The sequence below is a fragment of the Mirounga leonina genome, unplaced genomic scaffold (genome assembly GCF_011800145.1).
Source record: "Mirounga leonina isolate KUSES-001 unplaced genomic scaffold, KU_Mleo_1.0 Mir_53, whole genome shotgun sequence".
Taxonomy (NCBI): Eukaryota; Metazoa; Chordata; class Mammalia; order Carnivora; family Phocidae; genus Mirounga; species Mirounga leonina.
Window position 1 is genome coordinate 13,136,352 of NW_023270807.1, and position 21,095 is coordinate 13,157,446.

At 45.8% G+C, this 21,095-nt stretch overlaps 1 protein-coding gene and 1 long non-coding RNA gene across 2 annotated transcripts in view; both read left to right on the forward strand.

The window, feature by feature from the left end:
• Positions 1–10,384, forward strand: part of MEP1A (meprin A subunit alpha) — a 35,113-nt gene extending 24,729 nt beyond the window's left edge. Inside the window, exons 10-14 of the mRNA XM_034990737.1 lie at positions 1,461–1,676; positions 4,722–5,195; positions 5,916–6,089; positions 6,600–6,900; positions 10,231–10,384. Coding sequence (XP_034846628.1) covers positions 1,461–1,676; positions 4,722–5,195; positions 5,916–6,089; positions 6,600–6,900; positions 10,231–10,384 — 1,319 coding nt within the window. The remainder of the gene's footprint in view (positions 1–1,460; positions 1,677–4,721; positions 5,196–5,915; positions 6,090–6,599; positions 6,901–10,230) is intronic.
• A 7,534-nt stretch (positions 10,385–17,918) lies between these two features.
• On the forward strand, positions 17,919–20,368 carry LOC118001101. The gene is made up of 3 exons (XR_004676624.1): positions 17,919–18,024; positions 19,379–19,488; positions 19,862–20,368. It is a non-coding gene; the product is annotated as an uncharacterized LOC118001101 (long non-coding RNA).
• Positions 20,369–21,095: the final 727 nt, after the last annotated feature.

Genomic DNA, 21,095 nt, shown 5'->3' on the forward strand with positions numbered 1-21,095 from the left:
TGAAACCAGGAGAGAATGAATGGACACCTTCGAATTAGTAGCAGCGCCTGGGCAAGAATTCAGGTCTCCCGACTCCCAAGCCTGGGTTACGAGACTTTCATTTTCTACCCGTGAGGACACCTGGGTGGAATTCCTCAGCAAGGATCATAGCCGTGTGAGCTCTTGTTTTATTTAACCCAAGCACTCAGTAATTCACAATGCCGAGAGCTCAAGCTAGTAAGTTCAAGTACTGAGAATAACATGCAAGAAAATATCATTTTCCTGATATAATATTAAAGCCATTAGATATTTTTAAAGCTTTGTAGAAAGCCTATTCAAACACTATGCTTGCTGCCATCGTGGAAGGTACAATGCCCCACATATGAGGCAGGATGAAGCAGAGAGCCATATTGCCAATGTACCTAGAACTGCACTAGATGCTCATTTCGTTTCTACTTTGTGAGATATTTTGAGTGGATACTTTGGTAAGAAGTTGAATTCTGGAGGACAGTTTAAAGGACTTCTTTATATGCGAGAATTGTTCTTTGTGCTTCACTGTGATGTGCTGATTTTCCAAATGACATATTCCTTTAGCTGCCTGCTAATTTGCGGGGAGAGAGTTCTGAGATACAGGAGTTGAGCAAACCTCAGCTTGGTTACAAACCTAGACATTTTTCACCCTCCTTTTCAGTGGTCTTTTTTTCTTTTTCTTTCTTTCTTTCTTTCTTTCTTTCTTTCTTTCTTTCTTTCTTTCTTTCTTTCTTTCTTTCTTTCTTTCTTTCTTCTTTCTTTCTTTTTAGATTTTATTTACTTATTTGATAGAGAGAGAGACAGCGAGAGAGGGAACACAAGCAGGGGGAGTGGGAGAGGGAGAAGCAGGCTTCCGGCTGAGCAGGGAGCCCGATGCGGGGCTCGATCCCAGGACCCTGGGATCATGACCTGAGCCAAAGGCAGACGCTTAACGACTGAGCCACCCAGGCTCCCCTTGAATGCCCCTTCTTATGACACAGTAAAGATGATTCTTCACCACCAATAATACATCCAATAACAGGCTAGGAACGGGTGAGACCGAACCCTTATCATTGTGAATATTTAAATTCTAGTCCCTAAACATTGGAATCCCATAGTCTGTTCTACAACCAGGAGATGAGCTCTTTTCCTTGGAATGGGTCTCGAAACAAGAAAGCCAATGAGGAAAATAGTATTCATCTCAAGGACACTAAATTTCATCAAACTTTGCTTGAAGCCCGTGTCTCCTTAAGTCAGAGGAAGACATTTCACTAACTTAGGGACAAAGGCAGTGGAGAGCTGGGGCTTTCGCCAGGGAGTCTGTCCATGGAAACTGAAAGAAGACACACCACCTTCTTTTCATTTTTCCCGGGAGAGTTCTGGCTTTTGTTGCCTGGGTAACTTTGCGGGAGCACGGGACACACCAGGGTATGGACCGGTGGAGATGGATCATTGGGCTGCTCTCCCCACAGGAGCCGGCTACTTCATGCACTTCAGCACCAGCTCGGGGATGGCAAAAGAGGCAGCCCTGCTGGAGTCTCGGATTCTCTACCCAAAGAGGAAGCAGCAGTGCCTGCAGTTTTTCTATAAAATGACAGGAAGCCCTTCAGATCAACTGGTCATCTGGGTCAAGAGGGATGACGGCACTGGCAATGTTCGCAAGCTGGTCAAGGTGCAGACCTTCCAAGGTACCTAGAGACACTCGTGCAGGGCCTGATTTTGGCTTAAGTCTGGGATCTTGCTCCGTCTTCTCCTTCCCTTTCCCCTTCCTTTGCTCGCTTCCTCCCCTCTCTTTGTTTCTTCTTCTCCTCTTCCTCCTCCTCTCCCTCTTCTTCCTTGCTTTTCCTCCACCCCCTTCCTCCTCTTCTAAGAGCCCAGCATAACATCTGGTACATTTTAACCCCTCCATGAATATTTTAAGCCCTCAGAAATCAGAAACTGCATCGAGAATTTAGGCTGAAATATACTTGTGTAAGAGGCAATCAGAACATAGAAATCCAAATTTCAATACAGCTCTGGAGACAGCCAGGGCAGAGAAAATGGGTGATTTGAGGGTAGAGCTGGAAATAAAAGGGAAGCGGGAGCTGGTGCTGCTAGAGAGAATGGTTCAGTAGTTGACAAGCGTTTCTTCACCTGTTTCAAAAAACCGAGTGAATACATTTATTTATTTATTTATTTATTATTATATTCAATTAGCCAAACTATAGTACCATTATTTAATACACTGAACTAACATGAAGCCTACTTGTAAAGTTGGAGGTAATTAGGACGTGTGTATGTATTAACTTCATTATCATCATTTACATATTCCTAAGGGTTATTTTATGTATTTCTATAAGAGGGTCAGCATGAAAACCTTAAAATACTAAGGGAGGTACTTGGATTTGAGGGTAATCTAGGTGTAGGTCGAGATCAGGGTTATAAAGCTAAGTTTTTACATTCTTTTGTGGTGGTGATGGTTCATTCATAACCAGAAAAGGAGAGACACACATTCCTCTTTTTCAATTCAACAAAGAATTTCTCAGTTAAGACGAGTCTTGATAGAAGAAGCATCATTTGAGTACTTTTAGGAGAACCTGCTGCTCTTGAAGTGTGGAGGCTTCCTTAGAGGTCACTCCTTAGAACAGGTGTCTGAATCACCTCTACCCAGGCCTCCATGGGCTGCCTGGGAATACTACAGATAATGGTTTTGAGGGGTTCACTTTTCTGGCTGAAATGTACGGAGCATCTTTATCAAATGGAGGGATTGATAAGGGAAATCTGTGTCCTAAGATGGCCGACTGAGCCAGTGAGAGAGTCCCAGTCCTTGCCCTGGGGATCATCCGCGTTCTTCTCCCTGACCTGCTTCGCGCATGCACCAAAAGTGCCAAGTATGTGGAAGTAAGAGTGTATAAATTACCCCCTTTGTTTGTGCTCAGGCCTCACACCTTTGGAGACCACTCTCCTCTGAGCCCGCCGGCATTAAATAAACCTCCTATCCTCCAAGATCTCCAAGCGCTGCTTGGTTCTTCCGTTGGGTGATCCAGCCCAGGCTCTGTAACAGGATGACAGCTAGGTGCCCTCTAAGAGTCTCTGCCTACATGGTAATGGACCTCGGGTCTTCCTTCCAGTACCATGTTCCCACATTTCAATCTCAAGGTGACAATCCATATGAAGATGGTTTAGCCCTGTTGAGTAAATTAGTAAAAATCTTGTGTGTCTGTCCCTATTCCAGACATCCTGACACCCGTTACATCTCAGATCCATGTGTCCTCCACATGACTGCAGTCCCGTCCCCAGGAGACAGTACTTACATCAGTTCATAGGTTATAGATGTGGTCGATGTGCTCTCCTCACCCTTCTCCCCTATGTGTAGGTAACCTAACCTCATGGCCTGAGCTCTGCTCTCCCAAGACTGAAGAGTGCCTTGATCTCTCTTTGTTCTCAGTCATTCTCTTTAAGGACAACTTTGAGGGACAGATCTAACAATGTTCTGTTTTCTGGAGTGGAACTCTGTATGTAGATTTCTGGTTATAACACACAGAAAGAGGAAAAATACTTCTGAAGCCCTCTGGCCAATTGCATTTCAGACTAAACTTCAGTAACACTCATCTGTTTGAATTCATTTTAGCCAACAGGATCCCCACTTGGAATGTAGCATTTTTCTTTTCCTTTCTGAGCCCAGTGCTAAGATACACCCTGTCAGAATATGAAAGTAGGGGCAGATCTCTAAGGAATTATGAGTTGCTCTGGCCTGGAGGCTTCCTGCTCTAGACCCTCAAGCTCCTTTCTGGTTTCTTATGCTGTGAAGCACTGGACCCCATGTTTGAGAACATCTTTCTCAACTTCTTATCTCAGCTCTTTAGCCAAAATTCTCACTTCCAGCTCAGTCTCGGGAAAAAAAAACAAGTAAACCTAATTTTCACTAGAATGTGAATATCTGGATAGTGGTAACTCTTTTTGTATTATTATTATTTTAAAGGATGGATTCCCTACTTGTTGGGACTTCAGATAATATGAAGAGAAAATATTGGATGTTAGTGGGTGAGTCAGTATTGCATAGGGGAGATCCAACTAGTCCTGTATGTGAACACTCACTCTAGAGCACACCATATATCTCTCTGGCATCAAGTCATGGCTTGGACCATATGAAATCACCATTATTTGACTTTGAGTTTACAAAATGACTATTTTTATGGTTCAGCCTATTACTTGGGTATTCAGTGCAAACATTAGGGAATGGGGTGCATTTATACCATGAAACCCGGGGGAAACACAGAACCTATGGAATTGAATAATAATGGAAAACAAATTCTGATTAAGATTTGAATATGAATATTAAAATAAATCATAGTATATCTTTCTATAGCTATTTTCCCTCTGTAGTATGTGACTGTGGAAAAGTTCCTTAACCAGTTTATAACAGTACCTATCTCATAGGGATATTGTGAGGGTTAAATTAGATAATTCATATAAAGCACTTGGCATGCAGGGCGCCTGGGTGGTTCAGTCGGTTAAGCGTCCAACTCTTGATTTCAGCCCAGGGCATGATCTCAGGGTCTTACTCAGTACAGAGGGTGCTTGTCCTTCTCCTTCTGCTTCTCCTCCCACTCTCTCTCTCTCTCTTTCTCTCTCAAATAAATAAATAAGTAAACAAATAAAATCTTTAAAGCACTTGGCATGCTACCAGGCTCATAGGTCATGCTTAATACATGTTGGCCGCAATTGTCACCAACCTTCTTCTCTGTCCTCAGGAGATTTGGACCAAAATTGGAAAATTGCCCATGTGATGCTCAGAGAAGAAAAGAAGTTTCGCTACATGTTCCAGGGCACAAAAGGTGACCCCCAGAACTCAAATGGGGGAATTTACCTGGATGATATCACTCTGACGGAAACCCCATGCCCTGCAGGCGTTTGGACCATACGGAATTTCTCCCAGGTCCTTCAGAACACGGTTCCAGGGAATAAGCTCCTGAGCCCTCGATTCTACAATTCAGAGGGATATGGTTTTGGGTTGACCTTATACCCAAATGGCAGATTCAGCTCCAGTAGCTCTGGCTACTTGGGACTTGCTTTTCACCTGTGCAGTGGGGAGAATGATGCTATCCTGGAGTGGCCAGTGGAAAACAGACAGGTGATAATGACCATCCTCGACCAGGAACCTGATGCCAGGAATAGAATGTCCTCAAGCATGGTGTTCACTACCTCCAAGTCTCAGACATCTTCAGGTAGGTGCTCTAAAATCTGCTGCTCACCCCGAAAGGGCCGGTGGATATGATTCCCATCTGTATACAAGACATTAATCTTCCTCTCACATTTCCTCCTTGGGTAAATCAGGAACATGGTCATGTTGGAATATTAAGTCACATTTTCAATGTCATCTTTTCTCCCTTCTCTTTTCCAAATTCACTTATCCAGCATTTATTAAGGGCTTTCACTGTGCCAAACTCAGTGACAGGTACCTAGAATATAAGCCAGCCAGGCAGTTCCTGCTTCACTGAACGCAGTCTAAATGAGAAGACAGATACTGACCATCATTTATCAAATACTCAGAATTTGCTAGCCTCTGTGCCGAACTAACGCGCTAACTCCTAAAATATCAGTGACTGTCAGTATGTTAATGAAATAAACTCGTATCAAAAAGAAATGGGCAGACTTTTTTATTTTTCACATGAAAAGCCTTAAGCCTTAAAAGGAAGAGGCTCTCACTGTCCCTTCATCTTCACTGAGGAAGTGACTCAGTAATGGACAATTTGATCATTTAGAGCTCTGGTTCCTGCCCCTCCCCCTTCCCAATTCTGAGTTTTAAATCTCCTAGAAAGCATAAATAATCTGATTTTTTCCAACATATTTTTTTTTCTAACAAAGCTCTATATACTCATTAAAGACTGGTTGGAGAGTGAAGTATAGAGAGGTAATGTGATGTTATGTTACCTATTACTTTGTAGCAATAAATGACTCCGTCATCTGGGACAGGCCATCCATCATGGGATCCTATGATAAGGACTGTGATTGTTTTAGAAGCATTGACTGGGGCTGGAGTAGTGTCATCTCCCACCAAATGCTAAGAAGGAAGAGCTTCCTTAAAAATGACGACCTTATACTTTTTGTGGACTTTGAAGGTATGTTTGCAGATCTTCCTGAATAACTAATCCTATGCTCTGGGGCTTCTGCTGATTTTGCACTGATTTTTGAGCATCTCATGGAGGATGGGATTTTTTTTTTTTTTTTTTGAGGACCAGGTTAAAAAAAAATAAAAAAAGATATGCTCTAGGAGAGCTATTGCTCAAGGACTCACATCTTTATTTTAACTGGTCTTGGGAGAAACTAAAACTTTGGTGTCATCTTTTTTGATAATTTATCAGATATGACCATTTGCTAACTTCAGTTTAGTTTTGATCAGTCTATCCATGCTAGCTTTTTGCTTCTTTTTTTAAGTTATAATAAATAAAAATGTGATTGGATTACTCTGAAAATAAAAATAGCTAACATGAGAATCAGCTGGATTCAAACCACCTTTCCATGTCACTAAACGTGGAGTCCACCAGGGAACTTTCTCCAGAAGTGGAAGTTAAGTGTAGTCAGATGTTAATTGCAGATCTTCCTCACTGCCCTTTGTCTATTTCCTCAAGATATCACCTACCTTAACCACACTGAAGTTCCAACTCAAAACACAAGGCTGATTCCCCAAGGCCTTGTTCTCCAGGACCAGGAGCAGCAGGCCTCAGAAGAAGGTTCGGGAAAGGTCTTGTTAGAGAAAGCGCTCCCCAGCAGCCTGGACCAGGGGCAGCCCAGCCGACAGAAGCGGTCAGTAGAGAACACAGGCCCTCTGGAAGACCACAACTGGCCACAGTACTTCAGAGATCCGTGTGACCCGAATCCTTGCCAAAATGAAGGCATCTGTGTGAACGTGAAGGGGATGGCGAGCTGCAGGTAGGCTCTGTGGCTGGGGGGAGGCAGGGGGCAGGTCAGCAGGGGTGAGCTAAACATTTGCTTAACCTGGTAAAAGACACCGCTCTCAGGTTAGGGTGATGACTACTTCAGAGGGCCACCTGGACACGGCTGTCCTTGATTCCACAAAGCTGTGCTCTGAATCAGCTGGCTTATGCTGTCAGGACATAGCTGGGGTCCTGCCGGGGCAGAGGGGCCCCAAATCTCCCAAATCTTGACTTTCATCCCTTGCCCACCTCTGGGACGTGGTCAACAACATCTTGAACGTTGTTGGGATTTTGAACTCCACTGCAGCGCTCACAAATATTCCAGAGCTGTTAGCCCAGGAAATGCATGACCTGCCTCAGTGGGACTGGGGACCAAGCTTAAATCTTTACTGACTGCCAGTGGTATTGTTAATTATCAATTATTATTACTATCATCTATTTGTTCTGTTGTACTATGATTATAGTTATGTTTTCAGTAATAGTAATAAGAATATCTGATAGTTTTTGAGTGCTTACTATGTATCATGTGCTCTCCTGAGCAGTATACATGCATGATCTAAATTATTCCTGACAGCCACCCTGTGACATAGGACCCTCCTTCTCCCCATTTGGTGCATAAGGAAGTTGAAGCTTAGAGAGGCTAAATAATTTGTCTAACATTTCTCCGACGGCAAATACCGGAGCTGAGACTTGCATCCAAGTCTGCCTGTCTTGCACAGTTTGCTAGATTTAATATTTCTTTTTATAATGTTTGTTGTTTGCATAAAATATTTCATAAAAGAATATACGTGATGACAGAAAACATCAGTTTCATTTGGCAGAATAATGGCAGAGGTAGGGACTAGCCTGCTTGGCTCAAAAGACCTACATTTCTTCTGAGTCCTTTTCAATCTCCACTTTGTTTCTTCTTTTTTAAGCTTTTATGTTGAAATGATTTTAGATTTACAGGTACATTTGCAAAAATACTGCAGAGCTTCTCATTCCTGAATGTTAACATCTTACACAACCATATCACAATTAGCAAAGCCAAGAAATGAACATTAATGCAACTGAATGCAATTAACAATAGCATTCGCTAAACTACAGATCTCATTCAGATCTCTCCATTTTTTTCACCAATGTCCTTTTTTTGTTCCGGGATCTAATTCAGGGCCCTTCATTATACTCAGTTTCACGTCTCCTTAGCCTCCTTCACGCTGGGACAACCCCTCAGTGTTCCCTCCTCTTTCACTACCTTGACACTTTTGAGGAGTCCTGCTCAGTTATTTTGTAAATTGTTCCTCCATTTGGGTGTGTCTCATGTTTTCTCATGGTTATGCTGAGATCGTACATTTTTGGCAAGAAGGGCAAAGATGAGGCACGCCCCTCTTGGAGGGTCATTCAAGGGGCACGTGATGTCCGAGGAGTTAAGACTGGTGATAGTAACCTTGATCACTGGGTCACGGGGTGTCCATTCCTCACTCTGCAGTTAATACATGTCTTGGGAGAGACATTCAGAGGCCATGCAGGCATCCTGCTTTTTCTCGAATCCTCACCCACTATGTCATCATCCTTTGGTGGACTTGTTGCCACAGTTGCCCTGAAATATTCCAGTGGTGATTTTCCATCTCCCCCACTCCCTCCGTGTTCAGTAAGTGAAATTCTCATGTAAAGAATAATGGTCCACTCCTCCCGATTCATGGATTCATGCATGTCTTTATATCATGAAGGGCACATAAACATTTACCTTCTTCTCTGGGCCATAGTTGCATAATGTCAGTCTTGCCTTTGTAGCTCATGGCATCCTGGCCTTGGCCTTTGAGAGCTCTCCCAGATTGGCTGCTGTACCCTTTCAGCACCCACTCACTGTTTCATGAACACGGTCTTACTCTCTGGCACCACAGGATACTCCCAGCTTATCTTTTACTTCCCCCATCCCAGCCCTGGAATAAAGCACTTTTCCAAGGAGCGCTGGTTCCTTCTATCTGAGAATGACCTCCTTGTTTCTTGAGGGCTCCACAGCCATTGGTCTGCACCTCTCAGCCGATGGGGCCTTGGATGCCAGATTTCCATATGTGCCCCAACAAGCCTCACCCTCAGAGTCAGGACGACCAGTGGTTCCCACTTGTGTATCACCCTCTGCTCGACCAAAGCATCCCTCTTCCACAAACCTGCAGTTTGTGGGATAAGCTCCTCTAAGGGAATCCTCGAGAATATCATTAAACTGTATTTGGAGGGGACTAGGCCAGGGAAAAATTGAACGAACTTGCTCTTATGCACTGATTTTTATAAAAATTTTATTTATTTATTTGACAGAAAAAGAGAGAGAGCACATGCACAAGCAGGGGGAGAACCAGAGGGAGAGGGAGAAGCAGACTCCCGGCTGAGCAGGGAGCCTGATGCGGGGCTCGATCCCAGGACCCTGGGATCATGACCTGAGCCGAAGGCAGGCGCTCAACTGACTGAGCCACCCAAGCGCCCCTATTACACACTGATTTTTAAGAAGCCAATGTCTAGGCTAGTGATGAGGAAGGTAAAATAGTTCCAGAATGAGTAAAAAGAGTCCGTGACTTCTGATTGTCACATTCGGCTCTGTGGTTAGACTTTGCGATGAGAATGTTGTTTGAAAGGAAGGCTGGAATTGCTACCCTAGAAGCGAGGAAACATCACTCCCCATGCCTTGGGTCTGAGATTAGTTGATCTCCCCACCAGATGACATTAAAACACAAACAAGCAAACCCGAGGTGTGGCGGCCCCTGTGTGACTGTGTCCCAAACAAGGCAGTAAGAAGTGTGCTCATGATCTCGCAGATTTCGGGGCGGCCTGGGACACAGCTGGTAGGATCCTCACCTTACAGCAACATTGTAATGGATACCGTCTGGAAGTTCTCGAGCCCCAGCTAATGGTTGGGGTCAGACTCTATCTGAAGAATTTCCCTCGTAACTTGCAGTCTGAACCCTCATGGGCCACACATTCTTTAAATGCCCCAAACCTTCCTTCCTGAGCCTCGCACGGGATGGGGCCAAGGGCACCTGGTCTGGAGACAGGCCTCCAGGGATTAGACTTCAAGTGTGAAACACTGACTAACCGTGTGACCTTGAGCCCATGATTTAACCTCTCTGGATATAAATAAAGGATTGCAAAATGAGGTTATGAGAATAGTAATAACCACCCCCTCCTGGGGCTGTTAGGAGATTGAATGGACTCATATAAAGCCCTTGGAACGGGGTCAGGCATGTGGGCCACTCAGTCAGGGTCCCCTGCCCCTGTGGCTGTCGGTGCTGGTAGTACAAAGCAATGGAGGCTCGGGTGCCTCCCACACCCCTCCTCTGTCCCGCCCCCCCAGGTGTGTCTCCAGTCATGCTTTCTTCTACACGGGGGAGCATTGTCAGGCCATGCAAGTGCACGGCAGCATCCTGGGCCTGCTGATCGGAGGCACGGCCGGCGTGATCTTCTTGACCTTCAGCATCATCTCCATCCTTTCTCAAAAGCCAAAGTAGTGACCTGACATCAGCCAGATCACAGAAGCACCTTCTCTACTCAGACCTTCCTTTCTGGACCTCCGCGCAATTTGGGGGTGGTTTTTATCAGCCTTGCTTTGAACAGGTCTCCAAGGACTGCAGCCTCCAGCCTCCTGTGTGACCATTCTGGTTTTTTCTGCCCCCCCCTTCCCTCCCCCCGTCCCCACATGGTCCTGTTACCCTGCTCTGAATGTAGCTCGTGTGTTCTGTGACAGTACCCATTACACTTCATTTCAATTCCTTGTTTAATCGACTGTCTTTCCCATCGACTGTAAGCTCCTGGTGGGCAGGCCTGCGTTTCCCATGTTCGCTTCGAGGCGTGCCTGGCTGGCCCATCGTGGGAACTCAATAAATGTGAATGAATGAACTGATAATGAATGAAGAACTAAGTTATAGAAACTCTCATTTCTACTGCAAATAAAATATGTGATGAAACCCACATGTCATTTATATTAAAATCAAAAACTTGTTTTTCATCAGACACAATAATACTCTTTAAGGGCTTGTGTGTTAGAGGAAAGATTCCTTCTTACAGCAGGACTTTGCGGCATTTGCTTTCCTTCTCCTCTGATTGTAAAAACAGATCTTTATAAATTCAATAAATATTTAGTCAGTACCTTCTGTGTGTCCAGCTTTGTGTTTGTGTGTGTGTGTGTGTGTAGAAGAGTTGTCCAAAGCTCTTCCTCAGATCTTTTTAAATCTAAAGCATATTTTATATACTATTCCAGTATAAAATTATGATGTTAACAAACTGACAGGAGCTAGTAGAAGAAAGTTTTAAAGCAGTTAGACACACTTTCTTTCCACGGTTCCTAAGGAGATGAAACTATCTGGGGCAAGGAAGTTCCAAGACAGATCAAGTCAAAGGAAATCTAGGATTCCCATCCCCAGTTGGTTCAGGCTCCACAAAGAGCTGGCTCTGGATGTTTAATAACAGAGTATGTTTCAAGGAGCCTGAGTGGTCCCCAGCTTTAAGGGTACCAGCTTCCTAAGTACACACTTTCTGGCCATTCTGGAAATAACAGGATGGGTTAAGAAGAATCCATTGCATGTGAAGGTGTGAGGAGAGTTTGTAGCAGGTGGAAACAACACCCCTTGGGGACTGACTCTCCAGCCTGAGGTCATCAGTACCTGCTGGAGGGCTGGTTTATGGGCACCACCTGCTCCGATGGAAAATGGGTCTGGAAGTCAGGTATGCCAGCCAGGTGCATCTAACCAGCTGAGCAATTTTAGTAAAATCACATAAGCTCTTGGTCTTAGTTCCCGAATCTGTCAAAGGGAAGTAGCAGTTAACCACCTCCTCACACCCCACTTTAACATGTCCAGGGTGGCAGGGTAATAAAATGGGATAATGGGTAAGAACATATTTTAGAGCCAAATGCACACAAATGTTACTGTTTAATTTTCAGATTAGATGAGACACTATCCAGCCCCCAGCCTACACTCCTGTCTCCCAAGACCAAATTGAAAATAGACAGCTTTTTCTCCATGGGTTTCACAGCCTGCAAACCCACACTGCCTTCCCAGCTAGGCCTGGAGAAGGTCATGCCCTCCACAGTTTCTCAGTGTTTCACTTTAGAAGGGAGCTCCAGGCTCCAGACTCCAAATACTATCGTTGTTTTCTTTCATTTTATTAGAAAGAAATGTGCTCTGGGCCATGCCTGGCTTAGACGTGGTCTAGTTCAGAGGGAGAGGCCCCATTCCTAACCAAGGACAACATTGTTTGTACATGTGAATTCCCTCTGGAAGTAGCAGAAGCTCAAGTATCAAGAGTAACCTAAGTTTTTGATCTGGTAAATTATAAATTAAATATAGTCAAACAATGGTCAGAAGGTCCCAGACTGAGGGTCAAATATTTTGCTATTTCTCTGTAGGTTCTCAGATCCAGCAGCACACCTACTACCTAGGAACATCTCTGTTGATGGCTGATTGTCATTTCTGTTGATTGATTGATTAAGAATCCGGCACATCGTGGATGGGACATCACATTTAGCTTTTCTTTGAGCCTGAAGTTCTCAATCATTTCAGGAGGAGTACTTTATTCTTTTGAGGTGTTGGGGTGGTGATGGAAAAGTAGGCATTCATGTTGGGAGAGAGACAGAGAAATACCCATTTCATCATCTCTAGGCATTGTGGGATTTGGGATTTAGATGAGCGACATGAAAAAGCAGGAAATTTTCTCTGTATCTGGGTGCTTGGTCAACAGAGTGGGAAGGAGTCAGAGTAGTTTGAAAGTCTGAAAATGTCTCACATTTCCCCCCTACACCCTATCCCTTATCCTTCTCCCTTTCCTCTTCTGGCTCGTTTCCTTCTGAACTGGCCTGAGCCAATCTGGCCATTCTCGAATGTCACATTCTTTAGTACTATCTGGAGCCTGTGATAGTAGAAGTGGGTGGGACTCATATCCCCCTACCTCAAAAGTCACAATGAACATTAACATATTTCTTATCTATCAAGCCCCACAAAAGTCACCTAACCTATTTTGTAAATGTAATAAAGTCTCTGCTCTGTGATTTTGCTTTCCAACAAACATCTTGGATTAAAGGTTCACCCAAGGCATGTGCAAACAAATAATCTGAAGGCCAGGAACACAACCTGGGCACTCTCTCAACCTGGGCACTACTGACATTTTGAACTAGATATTCCTTGTCGTGGGTGTTGTGCTGTGTCCTATAGGATGTTAGCAGCATCCTGGCCTCTGCCTCACTAGACACCAGCAGAGCCACCTCCCTGGTTACAAAAACTAAAAATGTCTCTAGATGTTGCCAAATGTCCCTCGGGGGCCAAAGTCATCCTGGTTGAGAACCACCGGCCCAACCGGATCAACCAATGGAATATTCTAGCAAGTGAGGGAGATCAGAACCAAACTGAATTGTAATCTAAGCTTTCTCCTCCAATGTTAGCTCACTGGGCCTGCCAGTGTTTTGTACCTATAGCTGTTTGATAATTCCAGTTTACTAATGCAAAGATGACTTCTAGCATCCTGTAAACTAATGAAAACCCTCTGGTGTGGTTTGGGATAGCAATATTGAAAAGTTTTTGCTTTGGATATTTCTGCAGCACAGACTTTTGCTTAGAGTCCCTCAGTGCTAATGACTGTGGGAATGTTGCAGAGTACTTTGACAAGCATCTAACCTCCTCTAGCTCTGGATTATAGTGGACCTGAATACTGTGTCCATTGTAATATGATATTGATGTATCTCTGCAAGTAAATTATAGCCAAACACCTTCTCTTCTCGAGCTCCTCCTTTCTGATGAATTATGTCTTCCATTTTTATGGCTTGAGGGAAATCTAGGGATCCTGAGGTTCTACTCAGATATTTGAGTAAAGTGAGATTCTAGAGAGAATGAATGCTGCAGCCAGGTCAAAGGTCCATTTAACCAACTGAGCCACCCAGGCGCCCCAAAGGTCCATTTAATAGGAGACTCTATTGTCCCCTTTTGGCTACCAGGGAAGCTTAATAAGACCAGTGAGTGGCCTGGGGGGTGGGAGGGATATGCAGTGTAAGCTAATCAACATCTAACATGATGTGAAGATCTTTTTTGCTTGGTTTTCTTTATTACAAATATCATTTGATGTCTAATTAGTCACCAACTCACATTTCCGTGTATTTACAACTATGGCTAAAAGAGCTTTCCTATGTTAGTTATATAAACATAATATATTTTTCCAAAATCTTCAAGCAAAATTAATTTTCAAAGATAGGTATTGTGTTTAGCTATGAGTACTGTTTAGTGAACTATCACAAACCCTAATGGGTAGGGGATGGGAGACAGTGGGGTGGGATGGTAGCAATCTCTAATGAATACTGATATGGAAGAAATGACAGAAGACAAGGAAATACAGATCAGAACCACAATGAGACACCACCTCACACCGGTTAGAATGGTGAAAATCAACAAGTCAGGAAACGACAGATGTTGGTGAGGATGTGGAGAAAGGGGAACCCTCCTACACTGTTGGTGGGAAGGCAAGCTGGTGCAGCCACTCTGGAAGACAGTATGGAGGTTTCTCAAAAAGTTAAAATTAGAACTACCCTACCATCCAGAAATTGTACTGTTAGGTATTTATCCAAAAGATACATAGTGATTCGAAGGGTCATGTGCACCCCAATGTTATAGCAGCAATGTCCACAATGGTCGAACTATGGAAAGAGCCCAGATGTCCATCGACAGATGAATGGATAAAGAAGATGTGGTATATACACATGACGGAATATTACTCAGTCATCAAAAAGAATGAAATCTTACCATTTGCAATGATGTGGATGAACTAGAGGGTATTATGCTAAGTGAAATAAGTCAGTCAGAGAAAGAGAGATCTCATATGATTTCATTCATATATGGAATTGAAGAAACAAAACAGGTGAACATAGGGGAAGGGAAGGAAAAATAAAATAAGATGAAATCAGAGAGGGAGGCAAACCATAAGATTCTTAATCATAGGAAACAAACTGAGGGTTGCTGGAGGGGAGGGGGCCATGGGAGGGGTAACTGGGTGATGGGCATTAAGGAGGGCATGTGGTGTAATGAGCACTGGGTGTTATATGCAACTGATGAATCACTGACCTCTACATCTGAAACTCATGATACACTGTATGTTAATTGATTTTTAATAAAAATAAAGATAAAAAAAGAAATGAAAGAAGAGATTTGACATGGGTAAAGCAGCCCAACAGGGTTCCTGTGCGTGTGTGTATGTGTGTGTGTGGGGGGGCTCGCACACGTACATGCACATTAGTGTATGTAGGAGACAGATCAAAAGGTCAGGTGGGACAAGATAGTGAAGACAAGACCCATCTCTCTCCACCTTTCACAATTTGGCCTGGAGCTGGTTCTGCAACCCCAGCACGGACTGAGACGTGGCTCTGCGTGGCACAGAGTCCCTCAGGCCTAGACAGATTTACGACAGTTTTACCCAAGTGTGATGCAACAGCTCAATGGAAATCATCAGTAACATGTTAAAGATTTCTGTCTGGTCAAGAGAGTAAAAGGAGAGTAGAAAAGTGGGATCACCCCTCTTTGCTCCCTAAACTGGCTGTCAATCAGTGTTGAAGACAGCGCGATGCTCTCACCCATGCAGAATGAAGCAGAGCATCCAGATAATTCACTTAGCAGATCAGCTGCTGCATCAGGCTGCACGTCACCAGGGCAATCACCACGGAGCCAAGCGTAGTAGGACGAATGTTCCAGTTCTTCACTTGTGTTTAAACACCACGTTAGGGGCGCCTGGGTGGCTCAGTTGGTTAAGCGACTGCCTTCAGCTCAGGTCATGATCTCAGGGTCCTGGGATCGAGCCCCGCATCGGGCTCCCTGCTCGGCGGGAAGCCTGCTTCTCCCTCTCCCACTCCGCCTGCTTGTGTTCCCTCTCTCGCTGTCTCTCTCTCTGTCAAATAAATAAATAAAATCTTAAAAAATAAATAAATAAAATAAACACCACGTTAGACATGTACTTTGTTGCGGAGAAATCCTACTTTTCTCGTGTGTGTTTAAATGACATCCAACACTCTGAGAACGCTTGATAGACCTCCGGCAAGTGGAAGAGTAATACCACTGGCGATGGGGACCTCGTGGAAACTCATTTGAATGAAGAGGAAAGATTAAAATGGCAGGTGCACTCAGGCTGCTCCATTTGGGGATCAAGTAGGGGGCTAATGTGAGGTCTACTTTCACTAAAGCAACACAGTGGGAGTCCTTTCATGCTCCATCAGATATGGAAGAGGGAAGTGGACCAACCCCCAAGAATGCCCAGACCACCGGCCATTGTGTTCTGGACTGCCCCTATGTGAAATCATAAAGTGACACTGAGATGCTTTACCTTCTCCACTCTTCCCATCACTGTGTCTCCCTCGCTCAATCTGTGTACTCAGAACTGCCCCCCCCATCAGACGATACGTGCATCAGACTGCATGAAGGAGCAACAGAGTGAGGTGTGGACATGCACACATGCCAGGTGAGACCGTCTGCTTTCAGCACCTGGCTCTACCATTCCTGAGCTGTGTGACCCTCAGCAAGTTATTAACTTCTCTGTGCTTAGTTTACTCATCTGTAAAATAAAAAAGAACATCTACTTAACCCGGGGTTGCTGTAAGGCTTAAATGAGATTATATGCATGAAGAGCTTAGGACAGGCACCAAACACATGGTAAAGAGCTCAGTTAATGTTGGCCTAGTTACATTGTTATCAGCCATTTTCACTGGAGGGTAAATTTTATTTCATTTGCTGTGCACCTCTCTCCCAGAAGTTTTTGCACAGTAAACCTCCTCTCTCCTTGAGATTTGGTTTTCTGTTAGAATGGATGTCCAATATAAGGGAGAAGGTGACAGAGCTATTCTTTGGGAGGGGAGGGGAGGGGAGGAGTGGTATCCCAAAGCATATGATATTCTCACACGTTCAGAAGCTGTCTGCCCATGACATAAGGCAGGTCAGCATGTCCCTCTGCCCCAAGGATCAGCCTTTCTTGGCTGTGGGTACTGTTTACTTCTACTGGGTCTTCTTGGATCACATTTTGGCTAGCAAAGCCAGCAGCCTCCTCTTGAGTGCGTATCCAGAGCCTCGACTAGAAACTTCCCAGCTGACCTCAGGGTGGGCTGGTGTGTCAGACAGCCCTGGGACAGCTGCGGGTTCAGCGTGGATTGAAAATGAAAACCCAGCTTGGCAGTAATAGTTTCCCATCCTAAGGAAGGGGTCCATCCTAGTTCATCCTTTGGAAGGTGCATTGATGGAGAAAGTGTTTAAGGCCCTATGACACACGGAAGGCACCCATTTTGCTTCCTCAAACTACCTTCCAGACTCCCGTCTGGAATGGGGAAACCTGGTGATTTGGGGCCAGGGGTGGGGGGGCTGCCTTTAGCTTTGCCTCTGGATCTGTAAATAAGATTCGGTCAGTAAGAGAGGAAAGAAACAGAAGGAGGGAGCTATCCTGGCAAGTATATCTCAGAAGTGTACACCTGCCTGCAAATCCATCATGCACACTTGAACCGTGTGGCTAAAATGTCCGCTCTCCCCATACCTCCTCAAAGCTTTCTGGCTTTTCAGGCTGCACGTCACCAGGGCAATTACCACGTAGCCAAGCGTAGTAGGACGAATGTTCCAGTTCTTCACTTGTGTTTAAACACCACGTTAGACACGTACTTCGTTGCGGAGAAATCCTACTTTTCTAGTGTGTGTTTAAATGACAACCAACACTCTGAGAACACTTGATAGACCTCCGGTAAGTGGAAGAGCAATACCACTGGCCCTGCAAGGACCATAGCGTAAAAAGTGTCAGGAGGCAGGGAGTGAGGGTGATTCTTGCATTCCTGGTCTCTGTCATCTAGTAGGCCTCGAGCCCACCTTCGCACCAAATTACTTCCCTGCACCTCGCCCACCAGGCACATCAGCGGCCTGAGTGCTGGGCCGCCTTGGACGTGGGACCCAGAGGCGGCGCTCCCTCCGATGACCACAAGGTGGCGATCGAGCCTCAGGAGAAGCCGGCGGGCCCGGCGAGGGAAGCCCCGCGCCCCCGCTAGCTGTCACTCAGTGGCCCAGCTGGAGACTCCTGTCGCTTCCGCTTTGACTGGGACAGCTGTGAGAGAGCTCCTCGGGGCCTGGGAACCGCTCGCTGTTCCAGAAAAACAGTGAGTGGATGTGCGATTCTTCCCCGGTGAATCCAAATCAGACACCTCGTCCCACTGCAGCCCGGGGGCGGAGGCTGGGGGGCAGGAGGGAGGACGCAGGATGGTACCAATTACAGTGGCTTCCAAGAAGGCAGGGCCCGCAGAGGCTCCTGGATCGTGCTGCCGAGCGAGGGAAGTGGGCTCTAACAGCCGTCTTCCCATGACTTGCCCAAATAGTTCCTGTTGCTTTTCATGCTGAGAAAACGCCCTTTCCCCCCCTGGGCTCCTGGGTTGGTTCTGTTTCGTTTGTAGCGGTCGCCGGCAAACCTCGTTGGGACTTGGCTCTGCATGAAAGAAGGGAGACCGCGGGCCTTGCACGGTCGCACGTCTCCCCGACCCGCTGCCCTTTTGTGCAGAGGGAACGCGGGGGGCCTTGTGACTCCTCGTCTCAAAGTTTAAAGGGAAAAGGTTAAGAATGGGTGTCTGGAAAACAGGAAGATGACTTTAGCTGAATCGTGGGCCCCACAGGAAAATGGTATTCGGAGAGAAAGAACGGGGGGTCTGGCACAGGGCAGGCTTCTGGGATTGTGCCCCTCATGTCTCCCCTCTTGTTCTGTCTGCTTATAGTCACTGAGCGCAGAAAACTTAGGAGAATTGGTTTCCTCTCTAGAATGTGCTAGAGGATAAACTTAGGTATCCATCTATGCAAGACGTAAGGAAAGATGGTGGGGGGGGGGGCAGGGGGTCGAGTGGATAGAACCCTAACCCCTGAGGTTGGTAAATGGGAACTTACAGGTGCTTTCTGACTGCCCCACCCTGCAGAATCACTGATGGGAACAGAGAGAAGGGGTGGATACCTCACAGGCCTGGCCCAGGGAGCCGGTTCCATTCTCTCAAAGCCCACTGCTTGGCACCTGCCGCTATGAGTGTCCACAGGGGCAGAGCTGTATTCGGACGCTGCTGCTGGCTGCCTGCCCTGGAAGAAAGGGGCACCTGGCACTCTGCCACGTGGACCCATTTGATGCCAGGAAAGCCTTCCTCAGAGCAGGCCTCCCCCGGGAACCCTTTAATCACACTTGCAAAACTTTCCTGCTTCCCAAATTGTCATCCTCCAGGACCATCTGATCTCCAGGCTGGGGCTCAAAGGGCCCAGAAGTCATTGCAGCTGGAAGTTGATCCGCAGGGGCACCCCCATCCTGGAGGGCTTCTGAATAGCCCCTGGGGTTGTGGGACAGGCCTGGGCCTCTGTCAGTCCTCCCTATACTCATGGGACAGCGGGGGTCCCCTATGCCCCCTCTGGGCTGTGTGTGCAAGGGGCTGAGTCCTGACCTGTGACCCAGATTCTGAGGCAAAGAAAACGGTTGGACTCTTGCAGGAAGTGCAGCGGGTCTGTGTGGAGGCATGTCTGCAGATGGGCTTTGGGGTCCTGTAAGAAAAGTCATGTTGTTACACACAAGATGGGCTTGAAGGAAATCTGCAGAGTCGGTAAGTTGTTTAGGACTGCCTCATTTCCTCATAGGTGCCTGACGAACTGTGTCCTCCCCTTCCTGATCCAGTGTCCTCCTGATGACCCCCTCGATGCCCAGGAATCCCACTGGGGTCACCAGAGCTTAATGCCCCTGACGGCTTTCTGTGGTCAGCATCTATCTGCCTTTCAAAGAGATATTGGAAATAATCTTTTGTTTGCATAATACTTGACAGTTTACAAAACCCGTTTGTGTAAACTGTGCTTTTTGAGCCTGACAACAGCCTTGAGTGGGAATTTGAATGATCTCTATTTTTTAGGTGAGCAAAGCAAAGACCAGAGAGGTGTGGGGAAAGGCTCAGGTGAGTGAGGGAAAGTATCTTTCTGTTCCAGGCAGGAGCCATGTTCTTTCCGCCATACCGCACTGCTGAGACCGCAAGCTCATTCTCCAAGAAAGAAGGCTGATGGTGATTCCAGACACTTCCTCCTTCCTGGGGAAGATGTGGAACTGTGATCTGCGGGGGCAAATGCCCCATGCTTGTCAGAAATCTCAGAGGAGAATTTTGAACACTGTGGCTTTCAAGCCTGCTTAGGGTGGCAGGAGTCATATGGAAGAGAGGTATTTGTGGCCTTATGGATTTCTACCCCTGCCCCCCTGCCCCCCAGTATATGTAGGGTCTCTGCACAGACCAGCGAGGATGATGTGGTACAGACCTTGTTTTAAATTCATTCTCCTACCCTGCTGTCAGTATACAGAAGGCAGAATGGCAGAAAGCATTTGTCACTGGTTGATACTCTAAATCTCTGTTGTGCAGGGGCGCCTGGGGGGCTCACTCGTTAAGCGTCTACCTTCGGCTCAGGTCATGATCCCAGGGTCCTGGGATCGAGCCCCACATCGGGCTCCCTGCTCAGTGGGAAGCCTGCTTCTCCCTCTGCCACTCCCCCTGCTTGTGTTCCCTCTCTCGCTCTGTCTCTCTCTGTCAAATAAATAAATAAAATCTCTAGATACGTGTGGCTATTGAACACTTGAAATGTGGCTGGACAACGGAGGTGTTTGGTTAGCATAAAATACACACAGGAATTCCAACACTTAGGACAAAGAAAAAGGAAAGGAGTGTACGATGTCTCATTAATAAGTTTACATTAATTACATCTGGAAATGTTAATATTTTGGATAAACTTGGTTACATAGAAGTGTTACTGCAATTAGTTTTACTGATTTACTTTTTTTCTAATGTGGCTACCTCAAAATTTAAAAGCACGGGACTCACATTCTCATTCCTCTAGACCATGCAGCTTACACAGCGTTACCAAATAGTTCAAAGAAAGCTGCCTTCGTGTTCACATAAAGTGTTCATGGGAAGCACTCTTTTCTTCCTGTTTATATGAAGAAAGTATAAACTTCATAAAGCCAGGAGGGAATGTCTTCAAAATACAAAAATAAACCTCTTCCTTCTGAATGATGTATGTGTTATCTTACAAAGGGGGGGAAAAAATCGGTGCAAAAGAGCAGAAAAGTCCAGACAGGCTCCTGTGACCCAGGCGAGCATTCGAAGGGTGTGTGGGTCTGTCGAGGAGGAGCTGTTCCCAGCCCCGGGCGTGACCTGCGGGCTGCAGGCTGCAGACT